This window comes from Rhea americana, unplaced genomic scaffold, assembly GCF_003343005.1.
Source record: "Rhea americana isolate MKP2758 unplaced genomic scaffold, rheAme1 scaffold_80, whole genome shotgun sequence".
In the NCBI taxonomy this organism is placed as follows: domain Eukaryota; kingdom Metazoa; phylum Chordata; class Aves; order Rheiformes; family Rheidae; genus Rhea; species Rhea americana.
This window is the reverse complement of record NW_028186979.1, coordinates 3478824-3500166: the sequence shown is the minus strand read 5'-3', so window position 1 is coordinate 3500166 and position 21343 is coordinate 3478824. Positions and strand designations below refer to the sequence as shown.

At 40.0% G+C, this 21343-nt stretch overlaps 1 protein-coding gene across 1 annotated transcript in view; it reads left to right on the top strand.

Moving 5' to 3' along the window:
- The first annotated feature begins 265 nt into the window (after window positions 1–265).
- The window catches only part of MBOAT2 (membrane bound glycerophospholipid O-acyltransferase 2), a 115016-nt gene continuing 93938 nt past the window's right edge, over window positions 266–21343 (top strand). The window contains exons 1-3 of the mRNA XM_085322946.1: window positions 266–289; window positions 7593–7695; window positions 11268–11407. Of these exons, the coding sequence (XP_085179072.1) occupies window positions 266–289; window positions 7593–7695; window positions 11268–11407 (267 nt within the window). The remainder of the gene's footprint in view (window positions 290–7592; window positions 7696–11267; window positions 11408–21343) is intronic.

Sequence of the window (21343 nt, the reverse complement as noted above, 5' to 3'; positions counted from 1 at the left end):
CCGGAAGCTGTAGACTTCATTGTACCTTCTGGAAAGCTAAATAGCATTTAGTTAAATAGCACCGTTTGGACAAGAACCAAATGCAGTCATATAGTGGATACTATCAAAGCCAATAAACGAAAAGGGCCAATTTGATGTTGAATTAGAAGCAAAAAGTACCTACAATGTATGTGAAAATAAGGAATCAGAAAATAACTCCTAGCAATTCTTCTCTGGTCTGCCTATACTTTAAAAAATGGAATTAATTTTTGCAAATGTTGTCACCATGGACCCGCAGGCCTATTTACAGGTATATCCATGAAATACCTGTATGACATGGGAAACACACAGGAAAGCAATGGAACTTTYTGTGATACCATATATGTTGTACGACCCATGTGGTTCAGTGAGGAGATCTATCATAGCAGGTAGAACCTGTTCGTGGATTAGCTTATCTGGACTTTACACAAGRTTGCTACGTGAGCATCCTTACAGAAACCTGCTCCTGCTTGGCAGTGCTGTGCAGGGAAGCAATGCTCTTAAGTGTTAGGCAGTATTATTATGACACACCTGCACAAGGGCATTTAAATTGGTATTTTTTTRTGGGTACAGATAGCTCCATCTTTATGCCTTATCAGTCATATCAATCTTTTTCTTTTAATATACTCTAAATGGCCTCAGCTTTAGAGATGTAAAAGTATTAGTTACCTCTGCAATATCAAATCCCCCAATTTCTGGCCACATTAGCTGCCTGCTTCTTAGTTTGCTTTCTGCTCACCATCCATTTTCATTGACTTTTCCCCCACACCAATGCAAGATTAGAACACCACGGGAAATTAAACGCAGTGCATATAAATCATGTTTATTGTTGCCTCGGATACAGGAAGATAAAAAAATCAATAAGAAAGGCACCATGACTCACAGTTTTATTAGTATACTTAGCTTTTCATGAAACTGAGTCTTCATAAAGAACATGGTTTAATTGGACCACTGAGATATTTAAGAATTCATATGTTCCACCTGATCCAGGCCATTTGTCTTCTGAATTTTCCACAGCACTTATAATCGTGGGAGGAAGAACTTTATTTCTTTCAAAGAACCCTGATAAATTTCTAAAAGCTGGAGAGGATCTGTGAAGGCTGGAATTCATCTTACCAGTGGCAGCTGAAGCACAGAGGTGATGCACCTCTCTGAGYACCCTCAGCTGGAAAGCTGGTCTAAAACAAACATAACTTCAGCCCCTCATAATGCGACTACCACTTCTCTCTGCTTAATTGCCGGGCCAATAAGAAGAATCTTATTTTGGTTATTCTTCATAATTACTGGTCTTTTTTTCACAAGCTTCAATAATTTTCTTCCCTTTGAAGATTCATTGTCTTATTTAAATTTGTTACTACTACTTTTCTGAAAAATATTTTCCAAATACAGCTGAAACTCTTCATATCAGAACACCCACTCCATATAGTTATTTCTAATGAYATCAAATAGAAATTTGTTTCCCTGCAGACAGTGTAGTCATTAACCATGGTCTTCTTTGGGCAATAAATGGGAGACCCTATTTCCTTGACTGTTTCATGCATTTTATCTCAGCATCCTCTTGAGCTGTTCAGGATGTTTCTTGCTTTCAGCCACCAAGCAGTAATCCTTTGCACTCCCACATGTTGTACAATAGCAGGTATTTCTCACCTGAGTGCATAATAGTAACAAATCTCTAGCCTTGTCACTGGATATGCCAACTCTCTTTCAGGTTTTGGAAGTACATCCCATTGACATTGAGCAGTCCCTTTGGTTATAGTTAAACTCTTTTCTGTTGYCGTAACTGTTGTCATAAGCTTTGGAAGTGAAATCTCCAGAAATGAGAGTAGAAAATTCCACTAGCATCCATAATATTTTAAGGAGCAGCTGTTTCCTTATTTGCTCATTTTGGGCAAAGATACCCATGTTTCCACGTAACTTGTTGCCAGAGATCTTTATATATTTCTCCCATATGAGTATTGGGTCTATTGTCCAYCTTAATTGATTATGAGCACCCTGCCCTGGGTTTCCCAAGTCTGTGACAGGAAAACTATGTTTAGACCTCTCCTGTAGAATTGACTGATCACTACCAAACTTGTTAAGGGCTAACAGAAAGAATTAGAAGCAATCAGTGGGACTTCTGAGATCACGCTGTCTGTACGGCTTTGCACACCAATAAGAACTGTCAGTTTGGTCTTCTAGTGCTATGGTTCTGTAGTTATCTCTGGGATGATGGTTTTTATTATCCATACTTCCCGGTTGTGTCTTTATATCATTGCCTGCTCGCACGGACCACTGCTAGTTGGCTATCATTAAGGACTGATAATCAACCAAATAAAGATCCTCCAGTTATATTCCCTCCAGAAGCAGCCCCTTCATTTCACTTTTCTGTTCCCTGTAGAAGATGTAGGGACAAATCTGTTTGTGAGCATGGGTCCAAATGAGGGCTCCTAATCTGTTACCAGTCATGCTGACAAAGGTTAATGACTTTAAAAGCTACTAAACCAAACAAATTTTAAAAAGAATATGTACTCATCTCTCTATGAATGCAGTAGTCATTTCCTAGTACCTGTGTGCAGTGCTAGGACATAAAATTATTCAATATTTCTCTATCTTTATTTTGCTGAAATTAGTTATTTTCTGAATTTCAAAAACAGTATTATCTTTTGAAATAATAACAAAGGTTCACGCTAATTCTGCTGAAGAATCTAATTTTCATTACAACCAATCTGACTAGCAATAAAATGAACTAATGTGTTTAAATACAAGATTACTCAGTAGAAGCAGTCTTAAATCACGACTGGAACCTTTCTCAATCACTTCATGGTTTATTTGCCTTTTTATCTTATCCTAGTCCCCAACATGGGCATTAATAATGCTGACTAGGAAAAAATAGTCAGATACTTGTGAGTATTTTATTAAAGTGGGGGAAAATGCTAATTTACAGGCCATAAAGAGCTCAGCATTCTGGGTCAAACACTAGCATAAATGCTCTTATTTGAGCACTTCCAGCAGACATCAGAACAGCAGCAAAACTAGCCAAAAATAGATGTTTATTCACAAACTCATAATTTCTTCAGAACCTCACAATGTCAGAACCTCAGAACATGAATTGTCAAGATATTACGAGGTCTCCGGCTGGAGAGCTGATCACTGAAGAAAACGTCCTGTCAATGTGAAGTCTTCGCAGCCGAGACGTTCGTCTGTCTGGCCGTGCTCCCCAAACCTGAGCACAGCAGTCCCCAATGATGACGGACGTGGGTGAAGGAGAGAGCCAGGTGGCTGGTGAAATGCCACTTCTGTTGTGAAAGATGTCTAATCCAGTTTGCTGAATGGTGCCTGCTGTAGCACCCCAGGGAAATAAGTCTATCCCCACTGGCCAGTGGAGGTGCCCGTTCTGGAGAGGCTGCACACTCGAAGCGACACAGAAGATGCTGTATCTGATAGGTGCTGCAGGCAGCAGCCTGCCTAGGGCTGTTACAAACCAAGATAATAGTGTGTGTGTGCCTGTCGGTTCTCTAAAGCGCTGTTGGTGAGGCAACTTGGTAGGAATATGGCCCTTATTAATTGCTCCATCCCTGTATCATGTTGAGTAGTGGTGAGTGAAAGATAGATATCAATGAGGAAACACCAAAGCCAGCATCTGATTGCACGGGGCTGCCTTGTGCTTCAGGGCTAATTTTTCTAGCAGTTACATGGCAATGAAGGAAGTGGCAAACAAGCAAGGGGCAGCAGTTGGAGAATGGGAAACCAGTGAGACACAAACCAATGCTGCCCTGAAAAACAAGAGCCAACAATGTTTTTTTCAGACACTGAGTGGATGCTTAGAACAGAGGTGGCTTGTAATACTTATTCTGCATGATGCAAATGTCATTGAAAATGCAGAAGCCCACAAACCAGATATGAAAGAAGTACACTGGCAGCTCTGGAAACCCTACTGTCTGTGCTAAAACCTGTCAAAGTTATACGTCAGTATTTGCCAACTGAAGCTGCAACAATGTCATTCAAAATCCTTCCCAATAGGGCTTCTCAGTAGACATTTATCCACAATAGATGTTGACATCCCAGCAGTATCTAAGCTTAAAACAAATTTATCTACAGAACTACTTTTCATTTGACATGAATGCTTCAAGCTTCCAACTTCGTACATTTTTAAAGCTATTATATTGGACCTGCTCCATGAACATAACCTTGTTTTCCATTAAATTCAAGAAAAAAAGATGTATAGTCTCAGTCTATTCAAAGATTCAGGAGCTGGTCAGTTGGTGGAAGCATCGGCTTTCGTTTTTGGCTCTATTTCTACAGCAAAGACCTTCAGAGATTTTGACCTATATTTCACACAACGGATTATTAATATGCCTCCTTATCCCCTGGAATGATGGACTGAAAATACGGTGGCCAAATTGGTGAGCTTGTATTTTGCCATGCTGAGGCCAAATGTTGCACAGAACAGAGTGTTTTCCGCTGCAAGTGATGATGGAACAAACTTATAAACAAAGCTTTTGCTTTAAATGACTCATCTTTAATTATTCAAGAAGAAAATTAAACTACCCTGATGAAGTCACAACTTACTCTCAGTTTTTGATTTTCAGTATTTTTCAATATTCTTTAAAAATTCTTGAGTGTTTTGGACAACTTTTCTTATTTTTGTGCAACAAACTTTAGTGACTCCAGCTAATAGCAATTTCTTACTAGACTGATTACTGACTTGCAGTGCATTTCATTCAGACCAACTTATCATAAATGTGTGAACAGATGAAGAGGAGGGTGACCTAGTGGCATGGCAAAAACTTTCTCCTGCACAACATATACTATTGCTTAGTAAAACCTAAAATAAAATCATTCCAATATTTAAAAGTAGAATATGTTAAAAAACATCTGCATTGCGTGATGCATGCGTTGGAGTCTGTTAAAAATTTGTTTGTCTAGTGAGATGGAGTTGGTCACTGGTTGGTGATGGGTTATGATTAATGGCAGGCAGCACTGAAAACCGTTAGCTTGTTTCTTAATCGCATTTTCGTATTCGATTATTTGTTGTACTTATCGATAAAAATAAATAAGCTACTCCAAATGCAAACGCAACATTTTCTTCTCAACAGTAACAGAATTCAACAGTGTATTCCCACAGGCTGTCTGAAAGAGGTTTGAAAATAGCTTAAAATGCTTTGAATGGCTGAAATGAGTGAAATGTACAGCATTTATTTAATGCCAGCAAAGGAAGCATGCAACTTTGTTAATGCAGTCTCCATTCCCAGAATTCCTATATTTTCTGCTAATCCATGAATACCCAATAGAAAAGATAAAAAAACACAAAGTGCAGGGCAGGATACGTGACCGCTGAATTCTGGGCTATCAATCCACCATGCTGAATGGCTAATTCAAAGTAATGCAGAAGTGCATGAACACAGTAATTAAAGAAAACGTCTTTAACTCACATAGCAAAGAGCTGGCAAATGCACTTCAATTTACTGCAGTTAAACTGTTGCATTTAGAGCAAATTACTTGCGTTGATATAGCATCATTCGGCAAATAAAATCATGTTCTACTTTTTTATCAACATTTTCACTTTTCTCTTTTAAGCTTGTACCAGGCAGCTTACATTAAAAAAAAAATTAATAACAGAGAACATTTTGTACCTCTAGAGGTGACAATCAAGTATCAATATTGGTGGATTATCTAGTAAAAGCATTAATAGACCCAAACCATTAAGCTGGCTAATTTAGCAATTGCTTTCTTCCATTCTCCACGGTAGAGATTTAAATTATAAGACTGGCAATTAAAATGTAAAACTGGCAGAGTGAGCAGGTGGCTAAAGCCTTCTTTATCCCATTTGTGCCATGCTGGCACAGCCTTTTTTTACCAGGCTGGAATTACTTTAGGGTGCTGGCAGTGAGCAAAGAAAACAAGTGGATGATTCAAAATACTGAAAATTGCAACGGTGCTAAGTGGTCTCTAGTGAATCTCCCAGTGCAGAACCATCAGTGTAAATGTGATCTTAAACTGAATATTTTTGATTTCAAAATCCACAGGAAAGAAAGTGTACTCTTTAAGTTAAAGCAGACTGTGAAGATTGAGGTACCAGATTGATTTTATTGACATTTTGACATTAGAACAAATTAATGAGATTATGAAAAAATATTTCTAATGGGATTAATAAGGGCAAACAAGCTAACAGTGCTTATAAATCAACGAGTGATTTATAAAAGGAAATATATGCGGTGGTTGTCAGAGAGAGCCTGGGGCTGGTTTTGCTTAAGTGATACTTGCTACCGCAGTGTTTCTGTTTCTAAACTTGCCCCTTACGCTCCGTTCTTTCGTTTTCCCCATTTCGAAGCAGATGCAAGTGTAACGCGAGCAGACGTCAGTCCCAACCTGCTCCACGAACACACTCAGGATAACTCATCCGCTTCTGGAATCTGACAAGCAGAATGAAGAAACAAAGTGAGGACACAAGTAGCAGTGCAGACTTTTCTCCGCTGTGTTTAGTGTCTCGCGCTTGCGACCCTCCAGGTTGTACCTTCTTTACTCCTTGTCCCACCCAGCCGCTCCCCAGTTTCTTTAACCAGGTTTAGGTGAGTCTGCTGGTATAGTAAATCACTACAAACCATTACATTCTTTCATTACATACACATGTACTACCAGCTTTGTTTCATGCTGAGTGCCAAAATTTATTACTTGCATTTCTTTGGCGCTGCAAGTGCAAGGCTGACCTGGTATTTGTAAAAAGCTGTGCACTAGCTGGTTAGGAGGAACAGAACACATGCAACTAGTAGTAATTATTATCGTTTATCTTTCAACACAAATTAGCATTTAAATCTGAACTCTTGAATTATCTTGTGTTCAATCTAGAAAATTATTTCAGAATGTTGACAAGAAGAGAAAAATAATACCAAGGACAAGAGTACTCTTGYAGTGTTAAAAGCACATAATCAGATCCTATATTGAACAAAGAAAACTCAAGCTGTGGAAAACAAGAGTATAGTCAAAAAGTGAAAATATATGCTGGATGAATCAAGATACTGTAGGTACTTAGCTCCATTCCCTGCCATGCATTTGCTGTGTTGCACACTCAAGGCTTTGGTTTCTTTACACCGGTACAAAAGCACCTCGAGAAGGCACACAACCTACTCCACAGTGCCTCAGTGGAATGTCTCTCTTCCTGGCATTCTCCAAGAACTGTCCAGATAAAGAAAATGTCGGCTGAGTTTGCCTTGCGGCACACTGCGTGGTAGCAGCTCCGCAGACCTCTCATGTGGCTACACCTTAATGACTGTGCATGGATAACCGCACGCTTGCGTGGCTTCGGGCGCGAGTTCAGGGTCATACCAACGTCCAGACTATCTGACAACAGCCCCCAAACCTCCCTGTATTTGTTTTGTGGTGCAAGCACAGCCTGACGCTGCCGGCTCAGATCACATTTCCGCGGCACACCTGGTTCAGCTGCCGTCTGTACTCTACTCTGCCGTTCATCTGCACCGTAGCTGCAGCAGCCCCACAAGCTCCTGGGATTTAAGCTCATCCAGCCTCCACTAAGCAGGCCACAATTTCCAATCCTTGTGCCTTTTCGACAAACTTTCCCATCTCGTTGTTCTACTTAGGTAGCATTTTACAACTCGGTGTTTGACCTCCAGCCTCTTGGTCCTATGGGCTACTCCGGGCAGCCAGTCCAAGTCATACGAGTTCCTGACATACAGCTGTTTGGTAAGAAGAGCACAGGCAAATCCTGGTCAGATCTGGATGGGGAAACAACAGGCCTCGTGACTGCAGCTGATATATTAAGGACACTGCAACAGTGCCATTTTGAGGGAGGTTGCTCCTAACAGTCCCCGAGGGACATCCTACACATGACTTCCTGAAAGGCAAAGGAGCTGACCCCTGCTCTGGACATGCCCTCGCTTCAAGTCCTTGTTACATAAAATAAAGTGATAAAGTGCTTATATTACCTTAAGCACTGAACCTGCTATGATCCTCTTTTTCTCACAAGACATTTTTCAGAGAAGAAAGAACGGAGAAAAAAAAGAGAAGAGCAGGTCATAAAGTGTTACTAAGACACCAACGTGACCAAGAGTCACCTCACACGATCTGGAACAACCTCCTTAACAAACCGTTCCCCCGGAGGCTATAAGATTGTCAGAGGCCACGGTGCACCAGGAGGGACCCTTCTGCACTCTGAACAGGATCCCTACCACAGAAAGTGCTGATTTACATCTTTATTACTGTTTGAGGAATATTTCTGCACAGAGGGGAAGGGATTTCCAGATAGATGGCTACTGAGGCACGTGGTTAGAAAGGACTGGGTCTTCCTCACAGATGACTGGTTTTGACCTATGGAAGAACCTAAGTGATGGGCTAAGGCTGGCTGCTTGCCAGGATGGCTGCTAACCGGAGATGTTTTTACATACATAAACTGGGCAATAATATCACCTAGAATTGCCATAGTGATTTTTATTAAAATTACATAATAATACAGCTCACAGCAATTGCTACACAAAGGTTAAAATATTTCTAAATATGTGACTACATGCATGAATATTCAAACAGCAAAGCAAGGCTGTTTTTGTCATGATCATGGCAATTGGAGATTAGCATTGACAACTCACATGGAAAATAACTGTCAGAAGCTGCTGATGGCTTGGGCTGTATTACTTGGTTTGACTGCTGCCTCCAGCCAGGTTCAGAGTCCTAATCTGCAAACAAAAATGCCTTGAATACTGATTAGCCACTTTCCTCACATGGAGACCTCTCTCATGTGATCGCTCTTTCAGTCCCCATGAGAAGGATGAGGCAACTTCTCCGAGCTCTGTCTCAGTGATCCCATCAAGATCAGGTAACTGCAACAATTCCTCCAAGCTTTTCACAGAATCAGAGATGGGTTGAGGTTGGAAGGGACCTCTAGAGATTGCCTAGTTCAACCCTCCTGCTCAAGCAGGGTCACCTAGAGCACATTAGACACGATAGTGTCCAGGCTGATTTTGAATATCTCCGGAGAAGGAGACTCCCCAAACTCTCTGGGCAACCTGTCCCAGCTTTAAATCAATCATCCACTTAAAATTCTTTCTCTTGGGTTCATTTATAATAACAATAGCTGTTTTCACAGACGATTGTCCCCTAAGTGAAGAGGGTTTGAAGTCTTTGGGAAATGCTGTAACTTGTCCTTGCTAATAATAATCATTGCAATAATCTGAAAAAGCATAGTGTCATAATGTTTGTGAATTAGCCCGAGGAAAAGTTTTAGCAAAGTTAAGTTGCAATTTTTTTTTCAACTGTACAGCTGCTTTAGCAGATGACATTTGTTAATAGTAAAAGTCACCAGAAATCTGTACGGCTGGTCTGTTTTATGTGGAAGCTGTCCCRGGGAGAGTGGCAGCCAATGTTTTTTGGCAAGGGTTCCCTTGAGCCATCACACTTTTTTAGAGGGAAATCATGGAAGCTGCTGGTCATAAATTGTAAATCATTCCCTTGTCCCTCTGCTACGGCAGATAACCTGTGCTTGCGAGAGGGCCGTTTGGCAGGTATCACTCAAAAAGTAGTTACTTCCGCAACGCACCAGTGTTCTTTCTGATCCTTCCTGTTGCTGTGAAGTAAGGGTTGGTAATATTTAAGGCAGAAGGTACATTAGGCAATGGGTTATGTCAATTAACAGCACAATTTGTATTCAATCACTTGTGTAACTGAGAATATTTCTCCTTTTATTTATAAGTTGTGAGTATATAAGGCTTTTAAAAAACTTTGCACAGCATGAGAGAGCGCTCCGGCCGTGCTGGCCTGGAATACTTCCTCTTTTCCCCATTCAGGCATCTCCAAGAGTTTTATATCCCCAATGAGTTGCCCAGCCTGTGAGAAAGACAAACAGGCCCACGACTGAGTCTCTAATTATCTATTTAACCGCATTACTGCCAAGAGGCAAATGACTTTCTATTGGGAGTCAGTAAGCTTATAAAAGTGATTTAGACAAAGCAACAAATAAAATCCACCTTCTCGCCATGTGATCTGTTGTTGCCTTGATACACTTTACCAGAAACCTCTGAGAATTACTGAGCTCAAAAGCGAGATGACACAACATGAAATAAAACTTGCAAACTCTGATCCTGCAATATAGAAGTAATTAATTCTCACATTGAAAATTGAAGTCTCACTAGTTAAAAAAAGAGAAAAGAGAAGAATGGCCTGTCTGTTTTTTTCCCGTTGTAGGCACTAGGAAAACAGATGGACTAGCCATCTTACTGAGGAGTATGAACACATGGTCACCACAGTGTCAGGCCCAAAGAAAATGCACTGCTATATCCAAAATGAGAAGCAAAGAACCRAGAAAATTATTGTCAGCATGTGGGAACAGCGAACCTTGGAAGGGTTCGTGAAGGAGAAATCCTTCGGTGGAGCTGGACCGGAACCGCTTGGAGCATTGGTTCACAGCGCGACTCATACAGGACAGGAGTGTGTGCAAAGYCCAGCTCTGGCACCTCTGCCAGGGCTCTGAAGAGTAGCTAGTATAGACACAAGGACACATGGTCTTTGACTCTCAAGTCCCTCTCCAAGGTCTGACATCAGAAGACATCAGAAACTCCCATGAATCTTTGGTCTGTTGCTTYCCAGCTTGCTATCATGACTTTCAGRGAATGAAAGAGGCAAAGACAAGTATCTTATGAGACATACCCACACTCAGCAGTCAGACAATCTCTTCAGTCCACACCAAAGGAACAAGAATAGGTGTCTGGGAAAAGATGACCCTCAAATGCAGAAGGAATCACAACTCATTCCCCATGTCTGGCATTTCAGAAGTTTGAATTTTGGCTTGTTTGAATACACTCTCAGAATTAAAAAGTACATCTGCTAGCAATCTGACAAGGCTCCTTAAGTGTTTTCTTGAATACATTTTTTGTGAATTTTGTACAGTTCTCTGTTTAAACATGTCATGTCATTCCCCATGGTACTTAAATGCTTGCCTAATGAAGTCCACTAATTAATCTGTGACAAAACACCCTGTGCAGAAGGGTAGCCCCACATACGGGAAGCTTAAGCAAATATAGACAGCAAGGCCTTTTAAGAAATGAGGACAATACGTTACAAGATATTTTGCAACTTAACACAATACGYGGTTGTAGGCTATCACTCACTGAAATAGCTGCAAGAGCGAGAAAGTAAACGTGTTTGACTTTAATTTCAGTAGCCTCTCTTGGCCTAGGTCAGCATTGCTTGTGTGATTGCTTTATGCCTGTGGCACTGTGCCACTTTTGAGCAACTAGGAACTGTATTGTGTGGGTACGCTTTCGCAGGCCATGTCAGAAGACAGCAGGCTCAGTTCCCCCTAAATCATGGTAGAGAGCTACGCATGCGGCAGGAGGTTTCAGCTGCCCAAGGAGGTGAGTGCTTGGTTGTTTCAGAACGTGGTGACATACAGTCTCCATCCAAATGGGTATTCATAAGCTTTCCCCAWCAAGCCTCCAAATGCTGCAGAGCAAGGGGATAATACTTCTTGAGGTAAATACGGCTCTCTCAAATGGTACAGTCAAGTGGACCTTTGTATCCCATAAACAGACTACTTTGAAAGCCAGCTAAAATTTCAGGTGTGTTCCCAATAACACAGATGATCTGTTGAGCCTAATAGTTGACTTGCCAACACCAGACACCAGCCTAGGGTAGACAGTCTCTGTGGTTTCTTGAGTAAGAATCTGGCGATTTGAGACAGGCTGCTCAGACCGGGGTCATTGGTATCTAGGATCATTGGGAATCATTAGGGCTGTGTCATCAGGGAATCATTAGCAATCACTGTGTTGTTCTGACTGTAGGGAGAAGTATGAACTTCTGGKCAGTCTAGACAATGATAGTTACTGCACTCTAAAAAGCCCAATATGTAGCACGCATCAGATCTTCCAAATCTATACTTCTTCCTTCCTTGTGGCTTGCTTTATCTCCTGCTGAGCACTGTCCAAGGCACAGTCTCTCTGAACATTGTCCCAGAATATGAATATATGACTTGCAGACATAAAATAGATCCATGTTTTTTTTCACACAGCAATGTGTTAAAGTCTGAGTAGCATGCTACATCAGCAAAGTGTAGAATTTGGAGGATTAAAATAGCTTCTACCTTTGGGCTAATAAAGACTGACAAATCACTCTTTCCCAAAGGGAAAAGGCTGTATCACTGGCTCCTTAGCAATGCTCCTCCCAAGATAATATTGCCTACAAGTTCCAAAAAGTAGAGCATACACATGGTTATTAAGACTTGGCATGAGTTCCAGAAAGCAACATGGGAGAAGAAAAGAAGAGCTTTGCGCTTCCCAACTTGCATGCCAGCTCAAAGTATGAACATAAGCAAATGGCAGGTTGATGCAATTAATCAACATAAACCATGTAATCCTTTCAATACAAGCACATCTGCCAACAGTCTTTTTTTTATGTGAAGAATAAAACATAACATATATATGCTTCTACAGTGTTGTAAAAGTTAACATAAGAGATTTTATCAAGTGTCTTTAAACCTATGGGTGGAGCGGTGTGCATGGTATAAATAATTATGTATTGCAGAGTTTGAATTGATCAGTATTTTCCAGATCACATGATGCAGTTTTATCTCTATTAAATTTATGCACCTGTGTCAAGCCTCAATAATTCAAYTGATTTTCATGGCATTTCTCTCCTTGTATTGTGAAATTTTGAGCAAGAATCATGTTTTTATTTGTATGTAGAAGCCAGCATGCTGGAGACCTGGGGCATTATGCTATTAAGTAGAAACAAAGCTATCATGGAAACAAGATAGAAGTGGTACCATACCAGCAATTTCACCAACCTCACATTAGGACTACTATTCCTCAGGAATATGACAAGACTTGCAGACTGAGTCAGCTCGTTGTTATCCTAGGAATACTGGAAAGTGGTATCAGACAATAGACTAAATACCCAGAAAGAGCCCATGATGTGGTTTAAAGAGGATTGTAAGAGGTCTTAAGAGTGATAGGGATCTAAAGTGGGACCTGCTAGTCCTCTTCTATAACATAGTTTAAGGAAAGAGGCGTTTCGTGAAGCAGATGGCTGAGAAATATAGGTCCAGCATTTATRTTCTTTCCTGAACATGAAAGCACCCATCTGTTACTGGGGAGAAAAGGAAAATCCTTTGCAGTTGTTCTGGATAGACTAATTACTGTGCTAGCTAAAAAAAGGCCTATTGGAGACTACTGAGAAAGAAAAGGGAAGCTGTAGAATCTGGGCTAGGGCCCACATAGCTGGCGAAAATGCATTCAAGGGAAATGTCCTAATTGAGAATCTGAAGCCTAAGCATGGTGTGCCTCCAGGTAYGTGCCATGCCATGCACCACAGGGAAAGAGGAAGGGCAAAAAGGACAAAAAAGAAAGAAAACAAACTTAATCCAAAGTAGGTAAAATCACAGCTAAGAATAATCTGCTTTTTTGTCATAGCAAGGAAAGTAGTGATTTACCTGACTGACACCTATAGTATTATTCAAAGAAGGATGTCAGCCCAGACAATTTAGCAACATTGTTTTACACATACATAAAAACCATATGCCTCAGAGCTGGCAGTTCAAGCAGGTTCTTCAAACACACATTAGAAATGCATGTCTGTGCATGGTTGAATCACAGCGTTTCCCAGCAGGTTCCTTCAATTTAATGCTTAGTATTCAACAGAAAATAAAAATATTTTTACATGACTTTTTCAGTCAAAGGTCTCTTTACAATTGGAAATTACAATTTGGATACCATCTATTAGCAGTTTAGCATAGCATGTCAAAGGGAACTGTTGAAGTCTGTTCTTCAATCATTTATCTGTCTGTATGTATTTCACTTCTGGTGTACAAAACCCCTATATTCCTGACAGGAAACTCTTGGTCAGCAGTATAACCCGAGGCTGTGCTTGGCTCCTTATGCACTTACGCTCCATCTGTAAATGACAAACTTGGTTTCAAACATTCTGGCTACCCTAATTTAATAGCTTCTCTGAGAGGGAATTTCTTCCCTGTGAGAGTGAYGGAGCACTGGCACAGGTTGCCCAGAGAGGYTGTGGAGTCTCCTTCCCTGGAGATCTTCAAGGCCTGCCTGGCTGCAACCCTGTCTACCATGCTCTAGRTGACCCTGCTGAGCGGGGAGGTTGGACTCGATGATCTCCAGAGGTCCCTTCCAACCTTACTGATTCTGTGATTCTATGATTTTCCTGCAGAATCATATGGTGATACTGGCAACATAAATCTAGTCTAGAGGAATAAAGAAAATGGCAAATTACTCAGAAGACTGGTAGAGTATCTCAACAATCACGAAAAAAGACAGGTTCCTCCTTGCAAAAATATGAAGAAAGCATATATTTTTAAAAACAAGAAGCACAACTTTCATACCTAAGTACTAGAGATAATGCAAGGATACAAACAAGCACCTTGTTCTCATGCCTTTGAGAACTGAATTTTGAAGTTTCTGATCAAATTCCTGTTATTGTGCTGTTAAGGAAGTGGCCCTGTTTGTGGAACTGAAAGGATGMTACAAGAACTTCCTGTTTAAAACAGCAGGGATTGCAGCCCCTAAAACATCGATCATACGATTCATACTGCCAGGCTGGAGCATCACAGGAACAGACTCCTTCAGCTTCAAGAGTCCCCCAAAATGTTATGTACTGCAGGATCCAGAATTTAGTACTTCTTTACTGACACAATAACTTTCTAATAGCTAAGGAGAAATAGAACAACTTTATGGTGCTAGGGAATCAGATCAATTGGTCTAGCAACCTCTCTGCTGATAGCTAAATGTTTCAAAGGAACATGCAAATAAAGCTGAAAATAGTCAATTACATAATAACCTATACATAATTTCTTCCAAGGAACAGGTAGCACTTCCTTAGCTTAACAAATAAAAGCTCAAAGCTTGAAGATTTATATTCCCTTCAAGTATAAACTACGTGTACGGACTGTTGCTGATATTTTTTAAATTCTTTTGAAAAGGCTCTTACTTTCTAATAGCAATTTCAACAAAATAACTGCATATTTTTAAATCTGTTATCTATTCTGTATATCTTGACAGAATTTCACTATCATTTTGTACTTTTAGAAGAAAAAGTAAGATCACTGCTCCTCTCAATTTTACTAATAATTGTACTTCACATTTAAACAAGAAAAGAAAACATAGCCAGTGTTGCTATGAAATTTTTACATTCACATTTCCTTATTAAAAGTAAATATAGTCATAATGTGTCATTGAAACTATCAAAATGAAGAGTAGAATGAAACAAAACAAACAGCAACATGTCAAACAGATTTGCTCTCCATCAGAAAGCTATGTATACAAAATGTTATGAAATCAAGTTGGACTAATCTGATCTCTACGAGGGTAGAGCCAGCTGATGTTATGAATTGTTTTTGTTATAAGCAGACATATATCTAATTTTTCATAGAACAGAAGAAGCTGCTGCCAAGTTAGAACAAGAGATAGAACAGTGCCTGTTAATTCATGCTATGTACTCTTTCCTAGGGCTATTTCAAATATTCCCCCAATTACAATATAGTTCAGAAACAGATTAAATTTACTATCATCATAAACATCAATATGAAAAATGATAGAGGACATAGTAGCCAAACTCTGCTCTTCCATAAAGTTGAGGGGTCAGACGAGTGAAGAGGTACTGCATGAAACACAGCAGAAAAAATATATTTGATGTGATAATAACTTAATTGAATGGACAAGGAGAAAATTGAATTTCTATATATAGAATAATATACTCAATTTACTAAAGTGCTCTTCAGTTTCCTAAATAGGTTTTCTGAAAAAGAAACATATATCCTAGAGTGTCTAAAGTTCAGATACTGCAATTTTAGAGAGTCTGATATTTGACTGGTCAGACAAACTGTCTGGTCAGACCACTATTTGAGGGTCAGACAAGCCCTTGGCTTTACTTATGCATGTAACACCCCCTGTGTGGATAGAACACATATCCGAGCTTGTATATGACTTGAAGCAGCTCTCAGAAACTTGAGTACTCGCGTGCATCCTCTCCTACCTTTCCCAGGACGTCACTCATTAAAGCTCTGTGTGTTTTGCAGAGAGGACTACAGTATTGTAACTGTGTCTCACAAACTTATGTTTGGAAAAGGCCCATACAACGCTTTGCATGCAGAGGATCGCGTAACAAGTGGGGCATCAAGCYAAGGTGCTTAATCATTAAGATTAAGCTAAATCTTAATGAAATATTTTATTGGTGAGAGGCTCCACGACTGTCTCTCTTCTCAGCTCTCCAGATCTCTGAGCTGAGCAAAACTTACCCCATCCTGCTGCTACTCTGGAAAGTGAAGGCTCACTCGCTACGCGAGGTGGCAACAGCTTCTTGTTTCTCCTACAAAGAAATGAGGGCAGCAGGCCACTCCTGGAACAAGTGCAGAAAAAATTCAGGCTCTGACTCAGTGACAGGTTTCATTGCAGTTCCAGGTTGTGACTCGCAGGTTTAGCATCCCTAGTACATACTCTTCGTTAGCCAGACACTCACCCTGATCTCTGCACATGCCATCAGGTTTGGCCACTAAAACGTCTGACGTGACCCACTGGCTGCCGAAGAGGAGGTACCTCATACGATKCTGACTGTCTGTGTCAGAGTCAGAAGGGAGGAATTTTCGGAGTGGGAGACTCAAAATCTGTGCGTGGAGATGGAGGCAGTGGGAATGATGAGAGGGATGGAAATGAAGTGTTGTGTTGTTAAATCTATCCTTTCTAGTGTCAATATGTGCAATTTTTGTAAAGAATTCAATATGCATGGCAGACAATAATAAGATGTATGAACGCTAAATATGCCTTATGATAAAACTTACAAAATGATCCAAATATAGGAGAGTTTAAGCTTGAATGAATGCACGAGAACTCAACTCAGAAACCCTCAAGGAGAGGAGAAGTCCCTACTTCTTATTGAACAGAAATATGATGAGACAGAAACATGATTAAACATTCTTAAGAACAGAGAGAACCACCCTAAACTAGGTAGCAATGGCTGTATGGACTTATAAAGCTATTTAGGGCAAGATAGTCCTGGGGAAGAGAAAACAGAAAATTCCACAGTCTTCCCTTTATCTCTCAAGTTAACTGTGAACCTCAAGAAACTGAAAGGAAAACTTATTTGGTAAGCATAATTTAAAATTGCATTTTTATTATATACGTTGCACCTCTTTCCTTCCTCCTTTATTAGTCAAGATCTTCAACATCTGCCCTTAGAATAAACTTATTTTACTCTGTAAGTTTATCTTGGCATAAAAAACAAGCTTAAGTAACTCTGAAAGAATAAGGCAAATTAAACAATAAAATCCAAATAAAGGAAAGCCTTAGCTCTCTCCTTGTTGCACCCTCCTAAGGCAGGTTGCAGGAATCTTGGGGACTGAATTCAGTAAATGGCAAGGACCAGTTTGAGAATTGGTAACATCAAATAACAAGAAAAGCATGTCCTTGTCTTTCAGCAAGGGGACAAAACACAGCAACAACCCAGAAAGCTGAGAAACTAGTTAAAAGCAGGTATTTGCATGTCCTGCTGTTACAAGATAATAGGAACTAAGATAATGGCAAACTTAAACTAAACAATGTATTCACCATACATTATTCATATATACTTACCATGATTTTTTTTTTATAGTCAAGGTATTAGAAATAGTCTTTTTGGTTCTTTACTATTGCTCTACAGATCTACAGGTACATCCCTTTCAAGGTTATCACCTATCTCCTGTATCTACCTTATTTCTCATAGTCTGATACATACCTAATTAAGCTAAAAACAAAATATTCTGGAACTCATAATTTAGTTTTGAAGTTCATTGCTTTTATTTGAGTTCTGAAAGAAAGGTATCTACTCCCCAAAACTTTTCAGTCAAAGTGACAACAATACCTCAACTGCACCTGGCATTTTACAATTATTACTTTGAAATACTGGACACTGTCTTTTTATATTGTTTTCCCATATTTTAGGAGGACAGTTTGCTTTGAAAAGGGACTCACTTATTTATATGAGTAATAGTATAGCCTGAGCTGAACATGGGTTTATGTACTCAAGTGCCACCAATGCATTTCCCCACCATAGAATTCACAGACCTTAAGTACTTAGATGAAAAAAAAGCTGGTCTAAATTTGACAACAGAAATTGATTTCTGCCTTAAAAGCAGAGAAGCTCTCTCTCTTTCTCTCTCAAAAACAGCTGTAAGACTGAAACAAATGAAGAGAAAAATCCAGAACCAAAGTGTTCTGCCATAAAAGCCACAGGAAGGTTTTACCTGTTGCCTCTAGAAAGCTATTTATGTTTTCCTGATAAGTGAGAAGGTAARCAGATGTTACTTGACCTGGCAATCAACAGTCTCATCATTAATAACACTTCATCAAACAGTTTTGTCATTCATGCCTCCTACTGATTCATATTAACAGGAATCACACTGGGCCCTAAATTACCACTACCAAGGAAACGGTTAATTAAAGATTATTTTAGTTTAGAAAAGAGCTGAGGCTTGTGAAGATTATTGTGGTGTGCGGAATATTTGAAGGGATAGCAAAAGACTTCTTTGGAGGAAGGATGAAACAAAGGTTTTCAAAAATGTCAAAATTTCAAAAGTAGAATTTCTATTAATAGTAATTCAGTTTGACAGGCTTCAGCTTTTGCAGAAATATTTTTATCTTTAGAATGAAGTCTCAAACATTTTAGGCTAAACAAAGCCAGACAGATAAGGCTAAAAGAAGACTTTATTGTGGAAAAGTGAAAGCCCCTACATAGCTAATACTGAAACCAGTTTTCCTCTTGATCTATTCTGCTAGAAGGAGCTTCAATAATTGCTCCTACGACCTGATTGATTGTGTTCCCAGAAGTATCTCGTCAAACAAAAAGAAGAGAGGTGCAGCTAATGTGTTTGCCCCCTTGTCCTTTCCTGTCCTCTCCCACAGATCTTCTTCATTTTCTGTTGTGTACTGCCATAGGAAAGACACGTCTCGAAAGCAACTGAATAGCTTAAATTCTCATTCAACTAAATGTCATTCACAGGAAACTCTTTGCATTTGTTACATCACTCTGATAGACASAGTAATTTTTTATACCTAAGAACGATGAGCACTTATGGAGCCATAAAAGTTAATCACAGACTGTCAGAAGTTCATGTTATGCCAAGCCGCTCTCCAGGGGCTATTTAAATCAATACATGTCTTTCTGCATTTTGACTGATAGCCTTTGGTAGAAAGAATTTCCCTGTGGAAGTACCACTTCTTGTTGATTATGTGCAAATATACATAACAGTATGAATAATGTTTATTGAAAACTGTTCCACTTACACGTCCACTAGATTTTATAGACTCACTGCCCTGGGTACATCAGCTTCTTTGTATTGCTCTCCTCCCTTCTTGTCCACTGCATCATTTGGAAGATTTTTGTATTTAACTTTCAGGACYAGTCACACTGTTGTCATGTCATAATGTGATCTGGAACATTACCTTTGTCCAGCCAGATGTTTTCATTTTCCCACAGATAACGGAGTACTTTTATGCAGGCAGGAAATTCTTTGAAAACATATGTAATGCAATCTTCTTTCAAAAAAAAAAAAAAGGTGTAAGACCTAATTCTGCTGCAGTGCCTGTGAAAGCCCTTACAGTGTATTTTACAGCACATCTCAAAGACAGACTTCTCTGGCAGAAGCTGCTTATTTTGCTGTTACTTTCCTCCTGTCCAGTGTTTGTATGCTTCGTTTTTAATTGCAAACCTGGAATTTAAACTCTATGGGGCAGGATTACTTTATTCTTTCAGGTAACCAATTTGCCCTGTCATTGAGGAGGGATTATTATTCTGTGACTATTATTTTCAGGATGTATTTCTCYGACTTTGGCTTCCTCCACACACCCCTTCCCAAAAAACAACACAAGAGCCTTTTCCCAAAACACCACATTTCTCCAATGGAAACATGTGAAACTGTGCTATGAAACTTTATGTCATAGCTGCAAACTATTTGTAATGTTAATGTGTTTTACTCTACAGGTAAAGATATATTTCAAGTATAAACTCCTGCTTAGTATCCTAGAAGTCATGGGAGGAAGCGTATTTGAGTATTTTCTGAGCACTGCTACAATACATACATTGAAAACAAAAATTATCAAAAAGGGCCATGTTTTAAGACTGACATTTTGTGCTGTGGTATCCTGAGCTTGTTCATAATAATTTGTTAGTTGAAACTATGGGTTTCATTCAGTAGATCAATTTTTTGCTGTGAATATTTCATGAAACCCTCAGTAATACCACCTCCATGGATTTATATAGATGCACCAGTCATTTCTTGTGACTAGACTATGATTCAGAATAAGCTCTCAGCCTTTGCTAAAGCAGCTCTTCAGTAGCAGCTCTTTGATCCAGAATCTTTAGGTTAAGACTTCCAAAGATTTGTGCTTTTGTCTACTTACCAAAAGAAAACCAGATAAAGTATGCTTAATCTTTTCATACACAAACACACGTACACGTATATGGCCTGAGCCTAGTGGCTTTACTCTCCTATGAAGTTACTCACGTGTGTATGCATCTGCAGGTTCACATTCAAGGGACTCATTCAGACTTTATTGGGAAAGGTGTTTATTTCCTTCTGAAAGCTCTCCTCGCTTCACTACAAAAACACCTTGCTATTCCTTCTGAAGCTGCAGATGCTACCTCAACCGTAGCCTGTCATGCAATGAAGAAACCTAATTAAAACTACCTATTTGTAGCTGTTAACTATCCTCTCTAAATAAAGACGAAAGACCTTACCACAAGCTAAAATGAAAGTACAGAATCTGGTCTTCAATTTGGTAGGAGAAWCAATCCTATCAAAAAACCCGCTTACCTCCATTTTTCAGCTACTGCCCATTATCCGTGAAGTTAAATGGCTGTGAAAATCTCTATCCCTAGCTGCCATGCCAGGAACGGCTCACACTGCTAGTGGGATACCGGGCAAGGCACTTCATCTCTCCACACGCGTAAAACGAAGGAGAAATTCTTGTGTTTCGGGGGTAAGTTAATGATTGCAGCATGGCTTTAGAGGTGTAATACACAATAATTAGAACAAATGTTTAATTAAGTGCAAAGAATAACCTGCAATTTTCTCTCAAGAGACCAGGATCCTAGGGCCGCTTTACAGCTAGGAGCAGGATACTCCTTCGGAGGCTCCTTCCCGCTGTCCTTCACAAGGATTAAGGTAAACGTTGTTACTCGGGAAAATACTCAACGCCAACCCAGCAGAAGCGGCAGTTTGAAGGGGGCGGGCAGGCCGCGAGGGCGGGATGGTGGACGCGAGTCCCGGCCTCCAGCCGCCGCCCCCCACGCCGGCCATCGCTCGCGGGGCAGGCGGCGGCGCCGCGCTGCGCGCCGAGCGGGCGCTGCCGCCATCCCCGCG